We start from the raw sequence: 24,305 nt of genomic DNA, 5'->3' as shown, positions 1-24,305 counted from the left end.
TCTCGTCTGCTGTTTCCGTCACCTCTACGTGTGGGCTTGTCCCAACTGTTCTTTTTTCTTGTTGAACCTTCATCTTGATCCCAACTCATTCTGGACGGTGTCTCAGGCACTTTGAATCTCGGCGTTTCATCTCCTCTTCTGTCCTTCCAATCTCTTCTACTGCTATCATTTCTACGGTCAGAACGGTCAGAACGATCGTAATGGTGGTTTCTGTCTCTATCCCTATCCCGTTTTCGATCATCATCTTTGCTTTTATACTTCATTCCTCGATCGTCTCTATCTCTGTGCTTTTCATGAACCCTGAAATCATAACCTAAGAACAGTCCGAAACACATTTATATTACATCTCTATTCCTTTTCGAACTGATTCTGTCACGCCTCTGTCATCATCGTCTTCCAACCGCTTTCTGGCATATTCTCGCTTTGTCGATGCAAGCTTGTCAAGGCCTAATAAACTTCTGAATTCACATCTTATATTAACTGTCTACGTTTTAAATTCAAAACTTACTTCCCCGACGATGCAGCAGGCTGTTTTGAATCATCTCCTTCCACTTTTTTCTTCTTTATGACAAGTCCACCAAAAGTATCATTTGAGCCTTCAAGTCGATCATCTGCCTGTTTTTTAGACATATTCAAGAAAAGCGAAATTCAAGAAACAAGAATTTCAGAATTTCTTTTTTTGAAAGTTGAAGTCTTCGAAAAGAAAAGCGAGAGAGCGTGTCATTTGAAGAGACTTCGACACTTTGTCCAGAAGAGCGAAGATGCATTGCTTTTTGTTTGCAAATATTTTTTGTTGTTTTTTGTCCTCCCTCCAAACTTTGAGACATCAATTTTGTCTCTTTTTCTCTCACTCAGTAGTTTCTATCTTTTTCTTTCTATCACTGAAAGCGCGACCATGGGGTCTTTCGAAATATAAAACATCCTATAAATCAGTTAAGTTGCGAATTTCACTTTCAAAAGACCTTCCCCGATGGATATAATTTCACTGGTATTTTTCTCGAATGATTTTAGTTCCAGTTCAATTCCATATTCCGAAATCTTCTGTGGCACTCTCGATATGTTTACCAACTGCTTGAGCCACCGGAGTGCAATGCTGAGAAGCATGAGACTGAGTTACCACCCTCTCCTTTTAGTTTTCATATGTCCTTCCAATTTTTAACTCAATTACAATAATCACTTATTCATTTTCTACGGTTTCCATATTGATTAGTATGTTTTTTCCTCACATTAGCAACTTGAGGTTGCGAAATCGTTTCAAGGAGCGGACAACCACCCTATGACAACCCGATGAGTCATCACCCATATCACGAACGTTATTTGCATTCCAGTACCTCAAATGACGTATTTTTTCCTCCTTTTCAGTTTATGAGTCTAAATCGATGAATTAGTCATGAAACTACTTTGTGTCTTCAAGTTCTTCATGGTTTTAATTTTGCTTCATCGATCGCTTCTGCCCATTCTTTTTCTAGTCCTTTTTTCTATGCTATTCCAATTTCAACTTTTTCAGAATGGCTGCTTTTGGATTCATAAGCGCTCCTCTCAAATCTACCAATGAGGTCGATCTCGTGAAGCCTCTCACAACTTACATCGACAGCGTTTATAATACATCGGAGGATAATAGATCTGATATTACGGAGGCTGTCCAGGAACTTAATAAACTACGCTCGAAAGCTTGCTGTCAACCATTGGATAAGCATCAAAGTGCTCTTGATGTTTTGACTAGGTAAAACATCGTCATTCTAAATAAATCGAATACAAGTTTTGCAGATATTACGATCAACTAGTTGCAATTGAAAGCAAAATAATAATCTCTGCAACTCAGAATCCGGTTATCTTCAAATGGAAAGATGCCTTTGACAAAGGCAGTCTTTTCTCCAGCCGTGCATCACTATCCTTATCAGACGGATCGTTCGAACGTGCCGCAGTCCTCTTCAACATTGGCTCCTTGATGTCTCAGATAGCAGCAGCTCAACAATTCCACACTGATGACGAGATCAAAATTTCTGCCAAGTTGTTCCAACAATCAGCTGGAGTTTTCGCTCGTCTTCGTGATGTTGTTCTTGGAATGGTTCAACAGGAACCAACTCCTGATCTCATGCCTGATACTCTGGCTGCACTATCTGCGCTGATGGTTGCTCAAGCCCAAGAGGCTATCTATATTAAAGGACATAAAGATAAAATGAAAGCAGTATCAATGGTGAAAATATCAGCTCAAGTAGCCGAATTCTATGCCGACGCTCAAAAGATGATGACCAAAGACGTTGTTCGTGGATTGTGGGATAAGGAGTGGAGCAGCATTGTGAACGGCAAAACTATTGCATACCAAGCTCTTGCGCAATTCCATCAATCGGAAGTGAATGGAGAGAGTCGTCAAATTGGAGAACAACTTTCTCGTCTAGCTGAATCATTGAAGTTGTTTGAAACCGCTCAAAAGTATTTGCCAAAAGACATCACTGGTATTTGGGATATCTATCCAACAGTCAGCAAGGCACATACTGCGGCCAAAAAAGATAATGATTTCATCGTAAGTTTCTAAATTAATAGATCGGATCACACTGTATGGTTTCAGTATCACGAAAGAGTCGCTGATTTCCGCTCACTCCCGGCTCTTCAAAAAGCCGTCCTCGCTAAGCCAACACCAGTCCCAAATCCAATAACACCTAACTTTAGAGGTAAGTTGGCAGATTTTCAATTAGATAGTTGAAAAATGTATCTGTTGCAGACATGTTTTCATCACTTGTCCCCGTCCAGGTTCATAATGCTATGCAATCGTACGACGCTAGGAAAGCAGAGCTCGTAAATATGGAAACCGTTCGTATGCGTGAGGCAACACAGTTGATGAATGGGTAATTTCAAATACATGTTTACCTAAAATAACTAGTATTTTCAGTGTTCTTGCTTCTTTGAATCTTCCTGCTGCTCTGGATGATGTCACATCTACCGAAACTCTTCCTGAATCTATCAAGATGAAATCAGCGAAGCTAAAACAAAACGGAGGCAGTGCCGAAATTATGCGGCTGTTCAACGAACTTCCCACGCTCTATCAGCGCAACGAGGACATTCTGACTGAAACTAGCCGTATCCTTAATGAAGAGAAAGAAAGTGACGACAACATGCGTAAGCAGCTCGGAACTAAATGGTCTCGTATGTCTAGCGATCAGCTTACTGGTCCACTTGTCACTGAAATTGGAAAGTATCGAGGAATACTTCACACCGCTTCTAACGCTGATAAAATGGTCAGAGAAAAGTTTGAAGCTCATCGACAAGGAATTGAGTTATTGTCGAAAAATGAGACAGAACTCCGATCTTCGATACCTGGACAAACTGCTCATGCTACTGGTGAAACCGATACTGTTCGCCGTCTGAGACAATTGATGACTGAATGGAGCGAAGTCACTACAGACAGAGAACTTCTCGAGAAAGAATTGAAGAATACCAATTGCGATATTGCAAATGATTTCTTGAAGGCTTTGGCTGAGAATCAACTTATCAATGAGGAGCATATTTCCAAAGAGAAAATTGCACAATTGTTCGGTGATTTGAAGCGTCGAGTTCAAGTATCTCTCGACAAGCAGGAAACGCTAATAAACGAAATTCAATCCTCTAACAACAAGTTCACTGGAGAGAAAACTGGATCTAGCACGGGAGCTGAAAGAGAGCGTATTTTGAAGATGTTGGCTCAGGCTTCGGATGCCTACGCAGAGTTGAAAGCCAATTTGGAAGAAGGGACAAAGTTCTACAATGATCTCACTCCGATTCTCGTTCGTCTTCAACAGAAAGTTAGCGATTTTGCATTCGCCCGCCAAACGGAAAAGGAGGATCTGATGAGACAGCTTCAATTGAGTATTGTTTCCGGTAAGTTCATTTTTCATCAAGTAGCACAAAACGTGCGGTTTATTCAGATGACGGTATGTAATCCTTCATGGAGTAGGTCTATTTCCGTTGTTCACTTGCTTGCTTAGAAGTTAATTTTAGTTGATTACTTGATTGTTTATATCGTGTTTGGTAGCAGTGTTTTGTCTTTTCAGCGCAAACTGCCAAAGCTGTCGTCGATGGTGTGAATAATCTGGTATCATCTTATTTTACTTCCGGTCCGTTTAGCTTTTCGTCCTGCTTTGGAATAGTGCACGCTTGGAATGCTATTCGGATTCTATAACCAATGCTGTTTATTTCTAGGAACCAGCACTGCTCCATCGCCAGCCAACGCTCCACCACGACCACCACCACCACGTCCAGCTGCTCCAAGCGTAGAGTCTCCAATTCCACCTCCAAGAACACAACAAGCTATGCAAGGTGAGTAATATTTGTACTTCAGTGCTTCGTTCCATGTCAGTCGTCCTCTGTTCAAAACTAACTCTCGTTGTCCATAAAGTTTTCAAGCGTTTGTGTATTCAGCTACACCTGGAGCTCCTCAACAACAAGCTACGTATAATCCCTATCAGCAGCAGCCACAAATGCAACAATTCCAACAACACCCTGGATATTATCAGCAACAAGTTCCATACGGTGTGTTTTTGTGTTTCATGACATTACTAACAAGTTTGAGATAGTTTTTTGTTCTGTTTCTTAAAATATCAATAACAATTTTCATTTTGCAGGGCAACCACAACCACAAATGATGTTCCAACCTCAATACCAACCGACATTCGCTGCTCCATACCCAACGTTCCCTGGAGCCTTCCCGTCATACCAACAACAACAGTGGCCACAACAGCAACAACAAGGAGGGTTCCCACCGAATCCACAGTTCGGACAGCAAAACCAACAAGGAGGAACCAATCCATTCCAGTAGTCGGCTTGTCATTCCCTTACATTTTGTAGATACTCTCTTATTTTATCATCATTTAATGTCTTCATAACTTTTATTGAACGTTTGGTGGTTCCCCATTGCACCGATCAATTGTTTTTTTTTCCTATATACGTGTCACCTCATACATCCTAATTTTGAAAACCGTAGTAAATATTTACACTTGTTCATTGTATTGGTTAAATTTTACAAATGGAACACAAAAGACAGTTTTGAGATGTCGAAGATTTAGTTATTTACATACGACATGTTACATAAAAATTGGCAAGGAGATACGGTAGGTTTTAAGATAGGTGTCGTTCGAAAAAGTATGGTATTAGTCAGCACTCAGTGAATGTCCATCTCAATCTCTTCGATTTCCGCCATTCTATGAAGAGAGTAGTTTTAAATATTAAGATGATACTTTTCGGTTTGTGCACTTACGCCACCATTTTCATGAAGCTTCGATTGGTGTGAGCCTCCCTGATGATCAGCCAGAATTATCCGAACTGGTTCACTTGCACCAAGTGACCGCAGTATCTGCTTGGTTTGCACTCAAGTTTAAATACGAACCAGGCTGGCTTCTCAATGATCTTGGACAGAACATAGTTGGAAGTACAAGGTGAATCCAGTCAGGAATGCTGAAACGGAGAACGTGAACAGTTGAGCTACTCAGACACTCGTACCATTGAGGAAGATAAACATTGGATACATCAGAAACCAGTCCTTACTAGCACCAACGACAAAAATCAGAAATTGCGTTCCTACAGGAAGCAAGAAAACAGCCAGCTCAGCACCTTGACAACTGGACCTCTTTTTCATTCCCGCGAAAACTGAAAGTTTCAGGCCACCTCCAGAAAAGTGCCGAAAATAAAAAATGGGGGGGGGGGGGGGGGGTCCAGTTTTGGCGGGAATTCGAAAAAGTATTCCAGAACGTTCTAGAAATTTCCAAAAATCCAAAAGAACTGCGATTATTTAGCTTTTTGTAAAATTTCGGAATTGCAAGAAATCCAAAGCTTTCTGAAAATCTAAAATCGAAAATTTTTTGAAATTTTCAAATATTCCAAAAATATGAAGTTAATGCTATAATTTCCAACAAGCTGCAGAATCCAAAAAAAAAATCGAAATAATTTCTCTTGGAAAAAAAATTTCTCTTGGAAATCAACTTTGAAAACGACACAAACAATATTTATTTATAATCAAAAAAACATACGCCTCGGTTTATACCCTATTTTACATTTTGAATAAAATTTTTATCCCAGGTTATAATATTATTTGAACAGTTTCAAAGAGCTACTTGAATTCCCTGCTCGTTCAAAGTTGACCCTTTGTGTGAATTTTCAACCAGTAATTCTGTTTCGTCGGTCGTCTCTTCTATCGAGTGATACCACGATCTGAAAAATACACTGTTGTACTTCTAAACGAAACTTTTTTAATTTATAGAAATACACTTTTTCATCAACTTACATGGTTTTTTGTAGCCTCGAAAGCATGAAATTTTCCTGATTCATAAACCATAGCATTCTTTAAAACTAGCGCATTCTTGTGGTCGAAAATATTCGAAAATATATGTAGTGAAAATGAAACCACAGTTCTTGCTGAAAAAAGAAAGTAATTTTGAAACTGTATTCAATTTCAGAAATTTACTCACCTGCATACCTGAGTCGAAAACTCTCTTCAACCCATAAACAAAAGCCACTACAGCAACAAATGCGGGAGCCCACTCGTGCTTTGTGGGAAATTTACATTTAGACGAAGGCTCCATTATGCACAATCCAAAGAAAACCAGAACCAATCAGTGTGATATAATGAAATATGGATAGACATTCTGAAATACAATCAAATAAAAAGTTAGTTTAAATATGTAATAGTTCTTACCCAGTAATCCGTGTACATTACATGAAACGCAGCATATTCAATGGTTTCAAAAATTGCAACTGCAAGAACGCCTACTCTGAGCGAATTCAAGTCATGGTGACGTTGCTGCAGATTCCATCCCATTTTACAATTGAGCACTGCTTTCAGAAAGAAGAAAAGTAGTAAAATCAATGAATAGCTATAGTAATCAACTGAATATTCATCTTCTTTTTCAAATGATGTTTTGTTAGTTGAAGGACGTTTCAAGCCACCGAAAGAAGCACTGAAAATGAGCATAAGCGAAGATTTGAAACATTGCGGGAACATCATTTTGAATCAATGAATTCTGCTTCCCCTTTTCTAGGAGCTTTCTCTGTTTCTCTGCTTCTCCTTATAATACGAGTCCCATAGAAGAGAAAAGAAGAGAAAGGAGGAAAGAATGTGACGGTATGAATTCGTCATAAGAATTTTTCTCGATCCGAAAAAATTGTAATTTTTATAGCAATATATCATATTTCTTTACCAAATGTTCAATTCGATACTTTGAGTGGTTTGATCGAAAACTACAAATTTAAAGCGGCAAGGAGAACTGACGGACCGTTGACGGACTGTCGCCGGACTATCGGAACTCTCTGGTAAACCAACTTGAAAGTTTCAATCAGCAAGTGAACAAGTTTTCATACTTGCACTAAATTATAGAATAATGACAGAAACTAATTTTCCTTACATCTAACCAACTCTAAAAATAAGTTGCAGAACGACGGCCTAGTGGCAGTCGAAAAGACACTGACTGGTCACTGACAGCTGGGTGGCGGACCAAATTCCTGCAGAATGGAAAACTTGGGAAAGCGTGACTTTTTGAAATTATTGAAGTATGAAAGTCATAGATAACACTGGAAATCTGAAAATTTGTAACTAGAATTTCTACAAAAATCAGGATTTCTACAAAAATCAGGATCAAACAATTAGGGGAAACGCTTCATACTAGAAGCTATGAAAATGTTAGAAATTATCTTGCTGGAAATTTTATTCAAAATCTAGCCACTCTATTTCATTTCTAGATCACATATATCCTCTCCTCAGTGAGAATTAGCGAAGAAAGAAGAAGGTTATACTTATCAGTTGTGACATTATTTAAAAATGCGTTGCTGATGGAAGAGCAATAACCTACAGGGTGGCACATAGTTACGGGGACTATCATAAAAATTGAGTGAAGTCTTGTACTTGACTCAAATTTGAAGTGCAAAAATTTATATGATTCATCAGTAAACTGGTCAAGTTTCAAATTATTTGATCACTTTTGAGCTGAGTTATCGCTCGTCAAAGTTGCTTCATCTGATGAAAATAACAACCGAAACATTAAGTCTTCTGCTTTTAACAATCAGAAAATACCAAGACTTGAGAAACTGCTTTGAAAATTTTGGTAGCTTTGAATCAAATACATAATTATTTTTTGTCCAAGATACTTATTTCTTAAGGTGAGCCCCTTTTTGATCAGTCCGGGTAATTGTTTAGGTAACGGTGGTTTTCGTTCCGGGAATTGTGAACCACACCAACAAGCTTTTCATTTCCACAGCTTTTCCACAGCCAATTTCTTGAACCAGAATGATAGTTCTGAATTTTCTTTGTATCTTTTCAACAAATAAAATTATTATTTATCCAAAATATTAAAAACACAATTAAAGAATTATTTTAGAGCAAATAATATTTACAATTTTGAAAATTATGCGAAACTGAATATTGAAAGAGGAGTTCCACCGGTTTCTTGTGCTATGTAACCCGTTAGAAAAATTAAACAAATCTACACATCCACTAAATTATCCACTATTGATTCACACTGATTCCAATCCAGAATCATCATGTCTTGACGAGTTTGGAGACGTTACATGACGTTGTGTTGAATAGGTTGGCGGATGAAAAAGTTGAGTTTGTGGTGGGAAAATTGGTGGATGAACAGATGGTGGAGGTGGACGATAAGTTTGATATCCATCCCGAGTGTATGTTGAATGGTACATCTCCGGATGAGGATTCTGATGATGATGTTGAGAATTGAAAATATTCGGATTCTGATGACTTCCACTTCCATGAAGCGAAGAAGCAGAATCTAATGGAGATGTCATTGTGGATTCAGATGATTTGTTTGAAGACGTCATCCAATATGTTAATGGGCGTTGTTGTTGCTCCCATGGAAGATCATATCTGAAAGATTATTTTTTGGTTTTCTGTCAAGTCAACTGAGGATTCTCAGAATCTCTTAACTTAGGTCGAAAGTTATTCTTACCTGTTATTATCCTCAGCAATCTCGTGTCCTTTAACGGAAATATATGGATGGAAGCGTGGTTTTTTGAGTGTCTCTTTGACCAATCTCTTGTTTCTCAAATACATCACAAGGATCACAGCAAATGCAGTAGAAGCTAAAACGGCAACAACCGCTAGAACCAGGACTCCAATGTGAACGATTCTATCATCGGAAATCAGGGAAGAAGAGGATCCGAATAGCCACGCAGCAGATCCAGCTCTCATTCCAGTCGCCTCACTTCCTGGTTCCTGTCCAATAATGGTGATTTCTTTTGGATCCGGACACCATGGACATCTTTCTGTGTGCTTCATAACAGTCATCGTCGCGTTGAAACACTTTCCTTTTACTTTAATTTTCAATGAATCCATCGGTGGTTTTCCAGTAGTTTTCTCCTTTTCCAAATGAGCCAAAATCTAGAAAAAGAGAAGGATTAGAATATAGAAGAAGAAGGTGTTCTTCTTTTGGCACAGTTTGTTTGCATAACCTTGGTGACGTGGCAATCAATCAACATGTAAATGCGCTAAAAGGCAAACAGTCAACCTACTTTTTTATGTTCTTCCGGAAAGATTCTAACCGATGGCGACTGATCACATATTCTCGGGAATCCATAAGTCCTATCAGTTCCCACAACTTGAGCAGACATTGAAATATCCTCGGTACGTCCTGATGGCCAGTAAGAAACGAATGGACGATGAGATTCCTGGAAAATATAACATTAATTCATTTGATTACAGGAAAGGGAAATTGTAGGGTAGATGCTTGTGATGTCACACTGGGAAAACAGGGATAAAACATCGGAGACAGAGGGACCTTCTTACGCAATAGTCTTAATCGGGACGAGGCGGCAAGGTGAAAAGAAAAAGGTGCGCATGGGACCGGAGTGTGCAAAAGGCTAATTACAGTTACGTAAACCCCCTCATTCTCTTTTTCTATCTTGACACCTTTTGACGGATATTGACGGATGTTGGTGTGAGAACCTATGGTAGATATCCGAGACGGTAACGAGGTTTATGAATGAGGTGATGACTTTTGAATTCTAAAAGGAAGAAGAAGAAGGAATGTCTTACCTTATCAAAATGCTCAACGATTGGCCAATTCATAGTGACTTTTTCATTAACTGGAAGAAGATCTTTGATAAGTTGGAACCTCGGATGTGAGCACAGAGCAGTCGTCAAGCATCCATCGGTCCAATCAATCTGTTCCACTTCGGCACTCAACCAAAATTGATTTGCCGAGCTGTACCTTAACAGGTCAAGAAAGAGGATGAGAAGAAGAGGTGATCGCATTCTGAAAATAATAAAAAATGTGTGAAAGTTGTTGTTTTGGTTTAGAGAAGAGGAAAAGAAAAATGATGAGGAAAACTACATTTATAGAGTGAGAAGAAGAAGAAAAACTGATGAAAAATTGATGGGACCACCACCACATTTTTCCATCACCCAGAGAGTACATTAAACAAGAAAAACCAAAGGAAATGAGAAAAAATGTATATATGTGTCTGATCAGGTGATGGATGGTATTGCCACGTAGACGGAAATGGAGAAAAGGTGTTATAGCGGAAGGAGGGGAGGAGAATGGTCCAAAAGAAGACGGATGGGGGATATAGGGAGAGGATTAAGAGAGAGTATAGTCGTATTGAGTGCTGTAAAGAACACCATAAAACCGTATTTTAGAATGATCTGACAGAAGGATAACATTCAAATGTTTCTAACGAATGGTAGTAGATAGAATCTAAAACTAACCCCATCGCTTCCCCACCAGCCGCAAAATTTAGTTCTGCATGTCATTGAGCGATTAATAAAAAGTTGTGAAAACTCTCTCACTCTCTATTTTTCAAGGATGATCATTTAATTAGATAAGATATAGTATGGGATGAAAACAGGGTGAGAAGAAGAAGGCTGAGGCGGCGAAAAATACACCTTTTTTGAATGAATAGAAGAACGGAAGATGAGGAAAAAGACCAGGTGCAATTTGATGCTCCCAGAAGGGATTATGCGGTAAAATAAGGGTCAGCTTTGTGAGGAGAAGGCCGAAAAGGAACGCACGATTTTTTTACTACGGATTACAAGATGAGGATTACTGTTCGAGAAAGATGAGAAAATGAATATGTGAATCTAAAGGAGTACTCTCTCTCTTTCTTTGGTATTACAATAATGTGAAAATCTCCGTTTTCCAAAACGATGTGCATTTAAACAATAGGTGTTAGAAGACAAAAAAAGAGGACGTCCGAGTGTCACCAAGGAAATGAAAGAAAAAAGAAGAAGAAAGGGGGAGGAAGTGTTCGAAGAACTGCACATACACTCGACACGACAGGAGAGTCGGGAGAATTCCAAAGGAAGAAGATGTGACTTTGATTGAAGAGGCGGAGGCGGGGATAAAGGATACCGAAAAAAGGATGTAATGGATTTTAGTCTTCACATTGATGTAGTTTCAATATTCCCTGAATTCAAGAAAATTCTCAATGTGGAAATGAGAGACTTTAAAAAAACTGAGTCAGAATTGTAAATTTTGGACAGATCTGAACCACAAAAAAAGTACCGTATTTTATTTATTAGAAGTCCACCAAACCGTCAACTTTGAGCTCAATTATCTCAATTTTTGTGAAAGATATCTAAAATCTGTCAACTGATAAAATATTTGCGATGTTACGATAAATAATTTGTAAGTTTACAAAATTTTTATATCTTCGACAGGAATCGAGGTAATTGATCTCAAAGTCGACGGTTTGCGTGGGCATTTATCATAGGAAATACGGTATTTTCTAAACATTTTTAAAGAATAACAGCAGATTTTAGATCTTACCTGATTTTCTTATCAAAAATGTGGTTTCTATTGCAAAATTCTGAAGTTCACTTCATTCCTGAAAATCTTGCTTCTGCCAAACACTAATACCTACAGTATCCCCTCTTCTCCCAAACTTGGTTAGCAAGTACTTACGAAAATACACTGCTTATTCTTCTCCTACTTTTTTTTTCTACCAAAAACTGAATTGCATCGGGTGGCGCTTCGAGTGTGTCTATTTGTACGGGCTCATCAAGTGGTCTTCTCTCTCCACCACTTTTGTGCGCCGCGCCGTTGAGAGGAAGACGAAAATTGGGCAAAAATTGAAGAAAAGCGCAAAAAATGAAAAAAAGAGAAAAAAAAGAAGAACGGATTCTGGATATCCAGAATTCCGTACTCTTCATTCAGATGACATAGGAAGAGATGTAAACAGGGTGTACGGATCAACGAATGCGTGTGGTGTCGGCTCGACGAGCTCCTTTTGATCTGTTTAGAGAGGAAATGTGTCCTGAGGAAATGAACACTAATCGGGTGGAAATGACTCTGTCGGGAGCAGGTAAATGGTTGAGGTGAATGAAGAAGAAGAAGCAAATGACACGACTATAAAAATGTTATTACCACGAACAAGACTTCGAAGGAACCTCCTCCAGAAAGAAATTGGGGTCACAGGATACTAGATTGTAAAGTTTGACAAGTTTAGGGCTGGCTGGATAACTATTAGATACCAGATCGATCATAAAATAGTAGAAGAGTTGACTGTAAAGATTAGAATCAACAACGTAAAAGTCGATCTGTGTCCCAAATTTGGCAGATCTACCATAAAAACTCTCATAGAACGCCACCCCTATTGTTTAGCTTTGAGCCAATTTATCTCAGTTCCTGTGAAAGACATCAAAGAGTTGTCAACTTATAGAGCATTTTTGATACTATAATTAACATTTTGCTAGTTGACCATTTTTTAATATCATGTACAGGAAATGAGATATATGACCTCAAAGCTGACGGTGTGGGGGCATTTTATTGTACTGTTTACGGTGCTTCTTTAAATGTTTATTTACTGTTTACAGCTCCTGATCATGAAGAAAGAAGATTTTGAAAACAAAACTAAACGCTTTGAAAAATCTATAAAATCTATACGAATCCTCTTTACCTCTCAATGGAAAGTGAAAACAATTGGTGTGCTCGAAAAGCGATTACTCACTCGAGAACCATAAAAATCGCAAAAAGTGGTTTTTGTCTTCTCTTGAGTCGTAAATCAGGACTAAAAGAAACGAAAGAACTCGAAAAAACGACGATGATTTGTAGAGTATTAATTACCTGGATATACATATACCAAGAAAGGGTCAAGATGGTTCGGAGGAGAGGCGGCAAGGAGAAGAAGAGGAAGAAGAAGAACACCTTCCGCGCGGAAGAAGAGGCGGTAAGAGTCGGGATAAGATGAAAGGCGAAAAAAGAAGAGCCGGCTCGATTACAAGAAATGCACCTCATCGATCAGAGCAATGTCAACAGGAGGACACTCTTACAGATTAGAGCAAGAGACTGTTTGCATTAAAATAAGAATTACTTTGATGATCTCTCAGTGATACCGAAAAAGAAACAACGGGTCAGATTCTCTTGGTTATTAGGTAACAAAGGAAAGTTCATTGAAATGTTCCCAGGATATAGCTAAAACCTTGGAAAAGTGAAGATCCTCTAATTAGTGTTTCTCCCTCTCATCCGGTGAGATGAATCTACAAAAAGGCGTCGATTGAGGTCTATTATTAACAGGATAGTCCGGTCTCCTTGTAATTAGGTGACACAATAAGCATATAGGAAACTTTTTCTTCCTCTTTTTTTCTTTTTTTTTCTTACGTGAGAAATACAGAAACTTGAGATGACGAAGAATGAATGAAAAGAGAAGAATCCGTGTCTCTGTTACCTGGAATTTTCGGATCAAATGTCGAGATATTACACCTTTTTTAAAAGTAAAAATAGAAATTTCCTTGTTTTTTGAGCATTTCAAAAAACTAAAAGGTACCTTTCGGTAATTAGTGATTTCAAGTGTCTGAGCTTGCCAAAATATTTATGAATGTGGGAAAAATAGATTCTTCGGGAGAAGATGGGAGGAAGAAGAATATTCTGATAGAAGGAAAGTAGGAGAAGAAGAGGGCGGAGCTGGTTTTGAGCTGAATAACAGATTTCAGACTGGGAAAAAAGCAAGGGTTTGGGTTGGAGGATCTCGTGTTAAGACCTTTTTTCAAAATGTAGAACCGAAGTGTTCAAAAAGGATTTAAAAATTTGGAATGCTTTGTGAACCTAGAGAAAAATCTGAAGGAAACAATCAAAATTATCCAAAAAGTTTAGAGATTTCGTTTTGGTCCTCAGATTTTACTTGGTCCTTTGAAAACTCAAGGAATAGGAGAAATTCCATAAAAGCCAAAAAATCGAAAAAAAATCCTAAAATCCTAAAAATTGGGGAAACTATTTCAAATACTAATTTCAAATACTTTATTGAATTCAGATTTTTCAAAAACAAAATCAGAAGTTTGGAATTATGAAAAAAGGCAATATTTGGAATTAAGAATACATCAGAAAAATTATATGATTTTCTATAGAGGACCAAATAAATCGACTACATTTTTTGATTTTTCAGAATATATTTTTTTAATTTTTGGATCTTTTTTAGGAATAACTGATATTCAAGGATAACTTCAAGGACCACATCAACTCTTAGGACCAAAAACAATTCTAAAGACAAAATAAACCGACCAGAGCCGAATCCTTTAGCTCCCTCTATCCGAGTTCCTTTTACTTTCCTGCCACTTCCAATATCTCAAATCTGTCACCTAATTCGAAATACAACACTATTCGTTCCCATCATTCGTTCTGCTTCTTCTAAACCTTTCAATTCCTACCATCTGACGCCAAAAATCCTAGATTTCAGTGACAGTTGTGTGTCAATTCTTCTTCTACAGATGAAGTATACCGTGACCACTAAACAACTGTTCTCCAAATTTTTGGACTTTATCGAAGTATTTTGGAGTTTTTGAAGTTTCGGAAAAGGGACTTGAACCAAAAAAAGAAAGAGGATTACGGATTGAAACGTGGGAAGAAAAAAAGCCGATGGGGCAAAAAAGGAAGGTGCGATGCAGAACGATTAAGTCTTTGCTCAGCGAAGAAGTGGTTTAGAATTCTAGAAACAAGAGAAGAAACAGAAACACTTTTGCCGCGCATTTTCCGAGATAGAGAGAAACAGAGTAATTATGTAATTATTTCACTGAGAGGTCTTGCTCCGAAACAGGATACACTGTGTGCTCGCGGCAGGAAATGTGCAACGATTCCGAACGATTAAACTTTTGTGGAAAAGAAGAGGAAGGGTTGAAGAATCTAGAGAAGAAGAAGAAGGAGTTGTTGAAGATTTGGAAATGGGACAGAATTGGGTAAAAGGGTGGGAAGGACAACATCTGTGGTTTCAAGAAGAACGCATACATTCTGATGGGATTTTTGATTTACTTGCGAAATGGGAACGACAGAAACAAAGTCGCATTCTTTACTAGAAACTAGAACAAATTAAAGATTACTGTAGCCGAACCTCTGAAGCGTAAAAATTTCAAGATCCCTATCTCCATAGAAATTCTAGATTTTTTTCAAATGGATTCTTGTCCCTAGTGTTTTTTATTTGATGCCTCTTTGCCCATCACTTTTATTATCTAGAATTGAATCTGTGTCACATTGAAATCATCGTCAATAGAATGTGCTGCTTCTTTTGACTTCTTCTATATTGAATTTCCTGAAAATTGTCTTCTTCTTCGGATTGTACATCACCCACTAGAAAATGAAATGTTAGTGGGGGAAATTAAGAAAGAAAAACCTAAACTAACATCACACGGAAACAAACATAAGGACATCTGGTTCTGGTTTCTCGGGATGATTTCAAGGGAAGCAGAAGAGCAAAAAGAAGAAGAACAAAGGGAATTTTAACGGAAACTAAAATTGTTGGAAGATTGCGAAAAGTTAGGAGACAACAGAGATAATTTAAAGAGATTGATGGATGAGAAGCAATGTGGTTTTAAGTTGAAATAACATAGGAAAGAGCTTCATATGATTTTATTAGTTTTATGGGATTTTTTTGTTTTTGGGATATGGTAGTTTAAAAAAAAAACCAAATTCGAAGCTGCTGACAGTGATGAAGGGATTGAAAAAATTACTTTTGTGGTAGGAAAGTGAGATTTCAAAAATTGTTAAAATTTTCAAATCGGAATATTCCGAAGTTTTAAAATTTTGAAATTTGTTAAAATAGGATTATTCCGACGTTTCAAAATTCTGAAAACTGTGAAATCAGAATATTCCAAAGTTTCCAAATTCCGGAAAGATCATTTTGAACACTTCAGAGTTTCAAACTTCCATTTGATATTTTAGGTAATCTCAAAAAAAAAAAGAGAAAGGAACAAATCAATAAAACACAAAAAGATGTTTATCGGCACCCGAAAGAGCCCTCAACAAAAGTATAATCATAAGAACCAATAAGAAGTAAGAAATCAAATCATCAGAAAATGTATCTAGGCGCGAAAAAGAGCAAAAAAAAGAGCAAGAGCTCATTGAAAACTCTAATGAAGACAAGTACCTAGATATGAAGCGGAAAGACCGGTCAGTAAGCGGAAAAAATGAGGGAAAAGAGGGCAAATGATTAGCAGAGAGTTGATGAGTTGATGAGAATGATAAGCCGTGCGCGGAAAAAAGAGAGAGTTTTCGAGAGCAAGTGCCAACTTTGTGCTGCTCGCTTTCTTTGTTTATTGATGTTTCGAGATTCCACCGATTTTTTAGGTAAAAAAAAAACTTTTGGAAAATCGAAAAACAAAGAGGCGATACTGGTAAACGAAAGAAAAACTACTAATAGGAGGAGGAGTCAGGAAAGAAAGGGGCGGGGCCAGACGGCGAAGAAGAAGAGAACTAGAGAAGGGACGGGAAAAGAAGATTGCAGGCAATTCAAGTTAGAAATTCAAACTGACCTAGTATATATTGTTCACAGTTCCGAATTGGCTCAATTTATTGTTTGACATGAAAATCTGGGGGTTTGCAGGAATTGAAGAAGTTCAACAGTGAAAAGGAACGATTTAAAAGACATACAGTGACATACAAAAATGGTAATGCATCAAAAAAGTGTGATGGATGGGTGGGAAGAATTGAGCAAGGTTTGAGATAAGATCCAGATGGAAGAAGACACGAGGGGCACAATCGAGATGCTCTGTATACACAGAATGCAAATAAAAACATTAGGACACTTTTTAAGGACCAGAACTTTGAAACTTCCGATTAGCCATAACAAAACTATCGGAGGCTTCACACAATGTTTCATCTCTCCTAATGCTTCGTCGGCAGATGATCAAACATAAGGAAAAAAGTCGCGCACCTTCCTAAAAAACTGCTTCAGAAACACATCTGGGGGAGCAGTGTGACGTGGCAACACTTCAAAAGATTTGTGCCGACGAACATGTGCTCGGACAGTTAATTTTTTTGGGTTAGTAGAAAGGCAAATTGAAAACAGTTGGCCTCTGTGTGTAGTTGATTTACCACACCTTCCCTTTCGGTAGTACCGATCGTACTGTAAAAGTGTCTTTCGCGCAAAAACGGACCATCGTAAAAATATCAAAAAAGAACAAGTGTAAGTACATGCGATTAATAATCACAGATTCGTATCTTGACACTCAATGATGACCCGTTTATTCTCCCTTGAGGGAACTAGAAGAAAACCGACTAATGAGTACAAGGATGGGGGTCTAAAAGAAAGATGCCGACTGAATCGGGATTGATAAGAGGGGACCGAGGTGTTACGCAACACGTGTCCATACAACACATTCATCAAAAATGGCAGGAGAACAAATTCGGGTGAAAAAGGGCAGAAAAAAGAAGAAAAAGGATAAAAAGGAACGGGGGATATGAGACGAGAAGGAAAAGAAGGAAACTATGCTAATATCGTGTCAATTTGGGAGACATTTTGGAGCAACATAGTATAGTGCAAGAAGAAGAAGAGATGAGGCATGGGAAGAGAGGAGCAAAGTTTGAACTTTTTGTAACAAGTTAGAAGATTTCCCGAGGATGTGTACTACATACATGTACTAATATAAGATAGATGGGTTTTAGGATTTTCGAAGATTGATGGGACTAATATAGTGAGAAGGCGAGAATGGTTTTGCGAAAATGCGCCAGTAAAATTCTGATTCTAGAATAATTGATTTTCAATTTTTTAAATCTGATAGTGAGGTTAAAAATGAGGAACAACTAAGCAACGCATATTTCAAAATTTAATAGACGGTCTACAGATCAGCTTCGGGAAAAAACAACTATTTAAAAACCAGTAATAGAAGGGCCCCCACACTGTTGTGTTTGAGCTCAATTATCTCAATTCTTATGCAAGATTTCAAAAATCTGTCAACTGATGGGATGTTGCTGAAATTATGATAAACATTTTATCAGTTGGCAATTTTTTTTGTTTTTCTAACATGAACCCAGATAAATTAGGTCAAAGTTAAAAGAATGGGGCCTTCTATTACAGGTTCTTGGGTAATTGTAAGAAGCGATATCAGGTGATGGAGCATGTTTGACAAATTTCTAGATATCCACATGAAAAATAGAATTTGGAATGCAATTTTTTTAATCTGCGAAATCCCAACTGTTCGTTACTGTACCCATTCTTCGCATCAAAAGTTACTCATTCTCTAATCTGGAACACAAAAAAAGAAGAGCCAGCGCAAAAAAGACACAAGCAGGGCAAAAGAAGAAAGACAAACTACTAATATGATAATCACGAAGTGATACCTTTGCCCTCTCTCTCTCTCTCTTGTTGTTATGTTTGCAAATGATTTAGCGGTGTCTCATGTGGTCAGTCTCCCTACTGCCCATCTCAATGTCTCCTTTTTCGATTTCGGATACCCTGCCGTGAGGTCGAGAAGAACAAACAGTTCGCAAAAAGGGAAAATGAACGAAGTTGCAAGGATTTATGCAAATTTTTGTTACTTATCTTACATTCCCAATTCGTTTGGGGAACATTCCTCAATGGAATCCTAGGTTTCTTGACCCGAGATTTGGAATGGATGGAAAAAGAAGAGACTTTTCTGAGATGAAGAAGGAAAAGATTTCCAAAAACATGGAAAATCCTTTGGGAGCACATTACTCTCACCAATCATATCTCTTTCAACACCACATTACATGCCGCATTTGCTGCTCGCCAAGTTTTGATTGATGGACGACTTTTTGAAATGGGCTTTAAAACGTTGCAATAAAAAGTTTTAAAGAGATCCATATGAAAACTATGGGAACCATTTCTGATTAATAAGTTGACAGGCAACAAATGATAACTGCTTCTGACACGTGGCAGCTGGTTGGTCGTCTATCTTTCTTCTGACACCTACAGATCCTCCCAACAAGACTCAGATTCATCTACATATTCTAGACAGAGGCAGACAGATATCTCTCTTTTTCTTGGCGCCATTGTGACGCCCATCCTTCCTGCCATCTGGCTTCTGGGGCGGGACGGTGTCAAAAATGGGAAGAGAAAATGAAAGAGACGGTAATTCGAAGAGCGGGGGGATGACCGGAAAATGAGAGGAGCACTTAGAAAAAGGAAGAAAGCTGGAGAATAGAGACAAACGTCTGTCACCGGAAAATGGAAATTGTTAGGAAAAGAGTGTAAGCGTAATGAGCTTCGCTCCGATTGATGGACTGATGATGGAGGAAGAAATATATTGGGAATAACGAAAAGGAAGAGGACCAGGTGAGAATGAAATATTGGAATGGGAAACAACAAGGAGAGGAGGAGGACATTATGTGACTAGTTTAATAAGATTTATTCTAGGTTGGGATTGTTTGGGTAAACTTGACAAAGGTGGGAACTTGAATGATTGGATTGCATTAGAAGTGTTTGAATCCAACCAGGGGTATTCAGAATAGTCTTCTCGGAATTTTTCGGAATGTCGAAATTTCCGACTTTCAAAATTTCGAACTTTCGAAGTCTTGGAATATTCCGATTTTGAAAATTCCGCAATTTCGGCAGTTTGGAGTATTCCGATTAAAAAAAGTGTGTAATTTCAGAATTTCAGAGCTTCGGAACCCCACAAAGAACTCTAATTCCGAAAACGCTCGATTTTCGGAATACCGAATTCTGTTCCGAATCCATGATATCTAACAAATTGGGGGATGAGAAAAAAGATTTACTTCTAATGCGTTTGTGAATACAAAAACTACAAAAACTATGGAATATTTGGAGAGAAGAATTTTAAATTTTCAATAAAAATAATCACTTTCAAGAAAAATCCAAAAACAAGGTGATTCTAATACTTCATTCAGTTGTTCTCCAAATGCCCCTATTTCTCTTCAGAAACACACACAGAAGACAAGAAGGTGTCAAAAGCCACACATACCTCTCAACTTCTACCGTAATTCTAATATTTATACTTATTGTCAGTTGTCCACTTGAAAAATATATCTTGAGAAAGAGACGAAAAAGGCAAACAAAACAAACACAATTCTGGTAGCAAAAATCTATTTGATGCGACAATTCAAATTTCGAATTTTTCCTCCCTCTTATAAGACAAGAAAAATGAATAAAAGAAGAAAGGGGACAGGTGAGAAAAAGTCAAACACAAAAGTTAGCCAATGTATTCGGACACCTGCCGGTCCTTTCAAAGTTTTTGGAGAAATACATATGTGGCATCTGCGGGAAAACAGTGTATGGCCTCAGAATAATTATTAGACCAGGAGTGGGAATTGTTAAGAAGAGTGTTGAGTTGAGTGGAAAAATTTTGGACCACCAGATGGTTTAAGTGTCCAAGCTGTTTCTATAGAAATTAAAAATATGGCTGGGCTCCGGAGTTGTCCGTATGTCTATGTCATTCAATAGAAGAGTAGAGTACTTCAGAATAAGAGCCAAACCAAAAAGTGTGAACACCGGAAGCCATTCTCCGAATTGCGCCAAGTTTTCCGTTGTGATAACCACTATCATCTATCATCGAAAAGTGGTTCATAAACAGGTGACTGAAGGATGACCATCAAGATGTGTGAACACCCCTTGTCGATGGATTATGTAGATTAGAGAGACGCAGATTAAACTGTCCGCCAGATTTCGGTGGCTCATAAGTGATCGATGAGTGCGCGGATTATGACGGAGAGAAGATGAGGATATAGGAAAAAGAAGAAAATTATTGGAGTACAGGTATAAAATATTGAAATCAAGATGATCTATCCATACCATCTGGTGCCAGGTTGGTGGAGAAAATAGGGGGATGAATTAACCTTGTAAGAAGAAAACACATGTACATAAAACATGCGTCAAGTGAGCACTTTTCGAACAAAAGGTGGCCACAAACCACTTGACAGTGTCAAATATAGTATATGAGTACGGTAAATTGGGGTGGCTGGGATTTCTTTCATTTGGGAATCAGACAGAAAATTTTAAAAAATATGATCAGAACGGAACTCCAGCTTTGAATTTATAACAATTTTCCAAGAAGAAAAGTCCTCCAAGTTCAGCGCCACCTGTCCAAGTAAAAGTGCACTGCCTACAGACCAACACGAAATGTTATGTCAGAACCAATACAAGTAAGACGGAAGACTTTACTATGAGATCATCTTCGAAACAATATTACGTATTCTCTACATAACACCCAAGTAGGTAATGCAAACAGAAGGAGAGGTCTTCAATGACGTGGCATCTCTTCTTTCTTCTCACTTCCTTTTCGAGTTCATAAACAATAAAACAATACATAACAACGAATAAATACAGTGTCTTCTCTTCCGTTTTAACCAGAAATGGTGAAATGCTTGCGGTAGTATGTATATACGGCTTTTGCCCTGGGGGTGTATCGGAACGAACAGCGAACCTTTTCGGGAAAAATCGAAATGTGTACAGGTGTCTGTGCGAGGTTAGAGATGAGGATTGAAATGGGATAAACGCCCAGTTTGTTTGGATATCGAATTCAGTTTCAAATTCAAAAATTGGATTAAGAGGATTGAAGTACTCGAACGTTCAAAAATTATTTTAAAGGGGGACTAGTGGGGCCGGCACTCCGACCGAAAGAAATTGGTTTTTTTTTGGATCAAAATGTTCTCAAAGTTATGTTTCTTCATAATACTACTCCGAAAAAACTCAGGAAAAATTCAAAATCCCTGAAAAATGCCGTTGAAAATGCAAGTTATTTTCATGCAGTACCATTTGTGAGATCAAAAAGAATGTTTTGTTCTCTTTATCGAGTTTTTAACTGAATAAATCCATATTTTTTCTAAAATCCAGCAAAAAAAGACTGGAAATGGCGAAAAATGCTGAAAATTATATGAACATAAGCGCACACAGTGGCCTTGGACAAGGATTTCCGCGAACCTCTGGGACGAGAACTATGTAAGCGCACTTTTGACTGCTTTTTTAGAGACTTCGAATTTGTTCTGAATTCTTTAAAAGTGATATTATAAAAATACATAACTTCGGGAACATTTTAATGCAAAAATTACAGAACAAACTATGGTCGGAGTCCCCCTTTGAAGTTACAATTATACTTACAGATTTCTGAATCTAAAATGTCAACTTCAAAGAAAAACTCTTTCTTGAAATCAAAACTATAGTGGAACCTCCTAGGAATCGGTTTTCCAAAACAATCTCCACCCATTTCATTCAAAAAGTGTCTTTTGCCAGTCATGCCCACTGATTCCGAAATGGCCGAATGCTACAACTTTCACTGCTTAGCAACGCCCTTGACATCTATCCTTTTGTTATTGTCTCAGATTCCGCAACACGTTTTTTTTTTCAAATCTTGTGGAAAAAACGGTTGGGTTAACCTAGCTAAGTCAGAAAGTTACATCAGAAAATCATAATTTTTGTAAAAAAGGAGAAATAGAAAACAAGGAGAAAACGAAACTAAAAAAAGAACAAACATCTATACCTCCTCCTCTCTCGCGATACCCTTTCAAATATTGTTCCCATATATTGTCAAAACGAGGGAAAAAACTAGACGGTTTGTCATCAGAATCATAATAATAATGCGGAAAACGGACGGAGGTGGAGAAAAAAAGAACGGAACCCCAATGCGAGAAACTGGAGGGAGGGGAATGCTAAAACGAACATTTCGTCCACTTAATTGGCTTCGGCTTTCCGATCGAATCAATGAGGAGATACGGTTTATTGTGACTTTGATGGGATTCAGAGGAAGGAAACTAGAGGGAAAAAATGATTGGAAATAATTTGAAATCAGTGAAAACTAAAGAGGAATTAGTGGAATGAGTTTTTTCGTAATTAGGAGAGTTCCGAATGTGTTTTTGGAAATGTTGATTAAAAGATTGTGATCAGAACAAAGACTTTCTAAATCCTAAGGGGACGTACTGGTCGGAAAAGTACAACTTATTAGTACGGAAACCCAATCATCTCCCTCTCCAAATAATCCACCCAAAAACTGAGCAAACTTCCCTTTTCTCACTTCCTGATTACAATGTTTTTACTAGCGATCAAGCGTGACAAAACCTAGTAAAAACAGAGTGAAGAAAAATAGAATTCCCAAATTTTAACATCTCCATCTTCTTTCCCTCCTCCTTTTCCAATTTCTACCAAAGATTCGTATCTCCCTCTTTCCTCTTTTTCTCTCTCATTAAAGTGTTCCAAATTCCCGAAGGCTCTCGGTTTGAAATTTGATGATGAACGAGTTGAGCGATGATCTGTCACAGAAGACACAAGAATCATTATCGTCATATCTAGATGGAACGAGAATGAGTGGAGCAGAACGTTTTGTTAATTGCAGACGAACTCAAAAGTTGGTTGCATAACTATTTGCTAACATAGAAAAAGTCTGGTTACTGTATTGTGACGGGAACGTGGCAAACATGGAAATATTATACAGATTGCTAATATTACCTAACAAGTCCCCATTATTATGATGGATGGTTGTCATATGTCAGAGTTGAACCTTTCAGCATACTTGCAAAGGGCAGGACTAGTTTTTTAGCAATATTTCCCGGTTTTTAGCAATATTTTTTCAGAAACAATTTTTTTAAATTTCGAATACCCAGACCGGGTCGGACCGGGCCCGGCAGGACAAATCGCTGGCCGGGACGGGCCCTGATTTCTCAAAAAAGCTTTTCAGAACGGACAGCATCAACCAGAATTCAATTCTACGGTAATTCACACCTGTTGTCTGGTTCGAAAAAAAAAGGAATTTGAAAAACAGCCGTTGTCAATGTCATGAACATTGTCCTTCCTTTCTCTCGACAAGCTATTCGATTACCGATTTAGTACATTCCGTGAGGAGATTTTCTATCTTTTTGTATGGCTATTCATTTGGAAATGTGCAAGGTTATCCCCAAACGACATGAATAGAAGAATACCTCCACATCTAAACGGTCAGAGATTTAATGAGCTGTTCGATGGGATTCGACAGAAAAAAAACCACAAGAAAAGAAGAGAATGAGGGAAAATTCTTGGAAAGAAAGAAGGGATAATCAAATGAAAAGGAAACATTTTAGACTTGACATAAGTGAACGGAAATATAATTATAGGGTCCAGTGGGACTATAAAGCTTTCTGTTGGGCGGTGTCCACCACCGCCAAACAGTGGAGACTGCAATAACTCAA

The 24,305-nt window shown here is 38.0% G+C and overlaps 4 protein-coding genes across 5 annotated transcripts in view; 1 reads left to right on the top strand and 3 right to left on the bottom strand.

The window, feature by feature from the left end:
• Cbr-mog-1 overlaps positions 1-630 on the bottom strand; it is a gene marked incomplete at both ends in the record, with an annotated part of 3,177 nt that extends 2,547 nt beyond the window's left edge. Inside the window, 4 exon segments of the mRNA XM_045244211.1 lie at positions 1-6; positions 23-300; positions 345-458; positions 509-630. The exon segment at positions 1-6 is cut by the window's left edge and continues 1,966 nt beyond it. Of these exon segments, the coding sequence (XP_045094151.1) occupies positions 1-6; positions 23-300; positions 345-458; positions 509-630 (520 nt within the window).
• An 878-nt stretch (positions 631-1,508) lies between these two features.
• Cbr-alx-1 lies at positions 1,509-4,792 on the top strand (the record flags this gene model as incomplete). Of its 2 annotated transcripts, XM_045244210.1 has the most annotated exons (9): positions 1,509-1,723; positions 1,768-2,524; positions 2,570-2,672; positions 2,723-2,846; positions 2,891-3,855; positions 4,029-4,091; positions 4,177-4,293; positions 4,396-4,539; positions 4,599-4,792. In XM_045244210.1, the coding sequence occupies 9 exons, from the start codon at positions 1,509-1,511 to the stop codon at positions 4,790-4,792; spliced, it is 2,682 nt and encodes an 893-aa protein (XP_045100877.1). The 2 variants fall into 2 exon arrangements, with proteins under 2 accessions (XP_045100877.1, XP_045100878.1); XM_045244208.1 differs by lacking the exon at positions 4,029-4,091.
• Positions 4,793-8,475: 3,683 nt separating this feature from the next.
• Positions 8,476-10,228, bottom strand: CBG09935 (the record flags this gene model as incomplete). The annotated part of the gene is made up of 4 exons (XM_002641569.1): positions 8,476-8,842; positions 8,925-9,355; positions 9,487-9,642; positions 10,010-10,228. The coding sequence occupies 4 exons, from the start codon at positions 10,226-10,228 to the stop codon at positions 8,476-8,478; spliced, it is 1,173 nt and encodes a 390-aa protein (XP_002641615.1).
• Positions 10,229-14,968: 4,740 nt separating this feature from the next.
• CBG25899 lies at positions 14,969-15,190 on the bottom strand (the record flags this gene model as incomplete). Its single annotated transcript, XM_045244207.1, has 1 exon — positions 14,969-15,190. The coding sequence occupies one exon, from the start codon at positions 15,188-15,190 to the stop codon at positions 14,969-14,971; it is 222 nt and encodes a 73-aa protein (XP_045098973.1).
• Between the last annotated feature and the right edge of the window lie 9,115 nt (positions 15,191-24,305).

The sequence above is a fragment of the Caenorhabditis briggsae genome, assembly GCF_000004555.2.
Source record: "Caenorhabditis briggsae complete genome, chrIII, whole genome shotgun sequence".
Taxonomy (NCBI): Eukaryota; Metazoa; Nematoda; class Chromadorea; order Rhabditida; family Rhabditidae; genus Caenorhabditis; species Caenorhabditis briggsae.
This window is presented reverse-complemented; position numbering and strand designations above follow the sequence as displayed.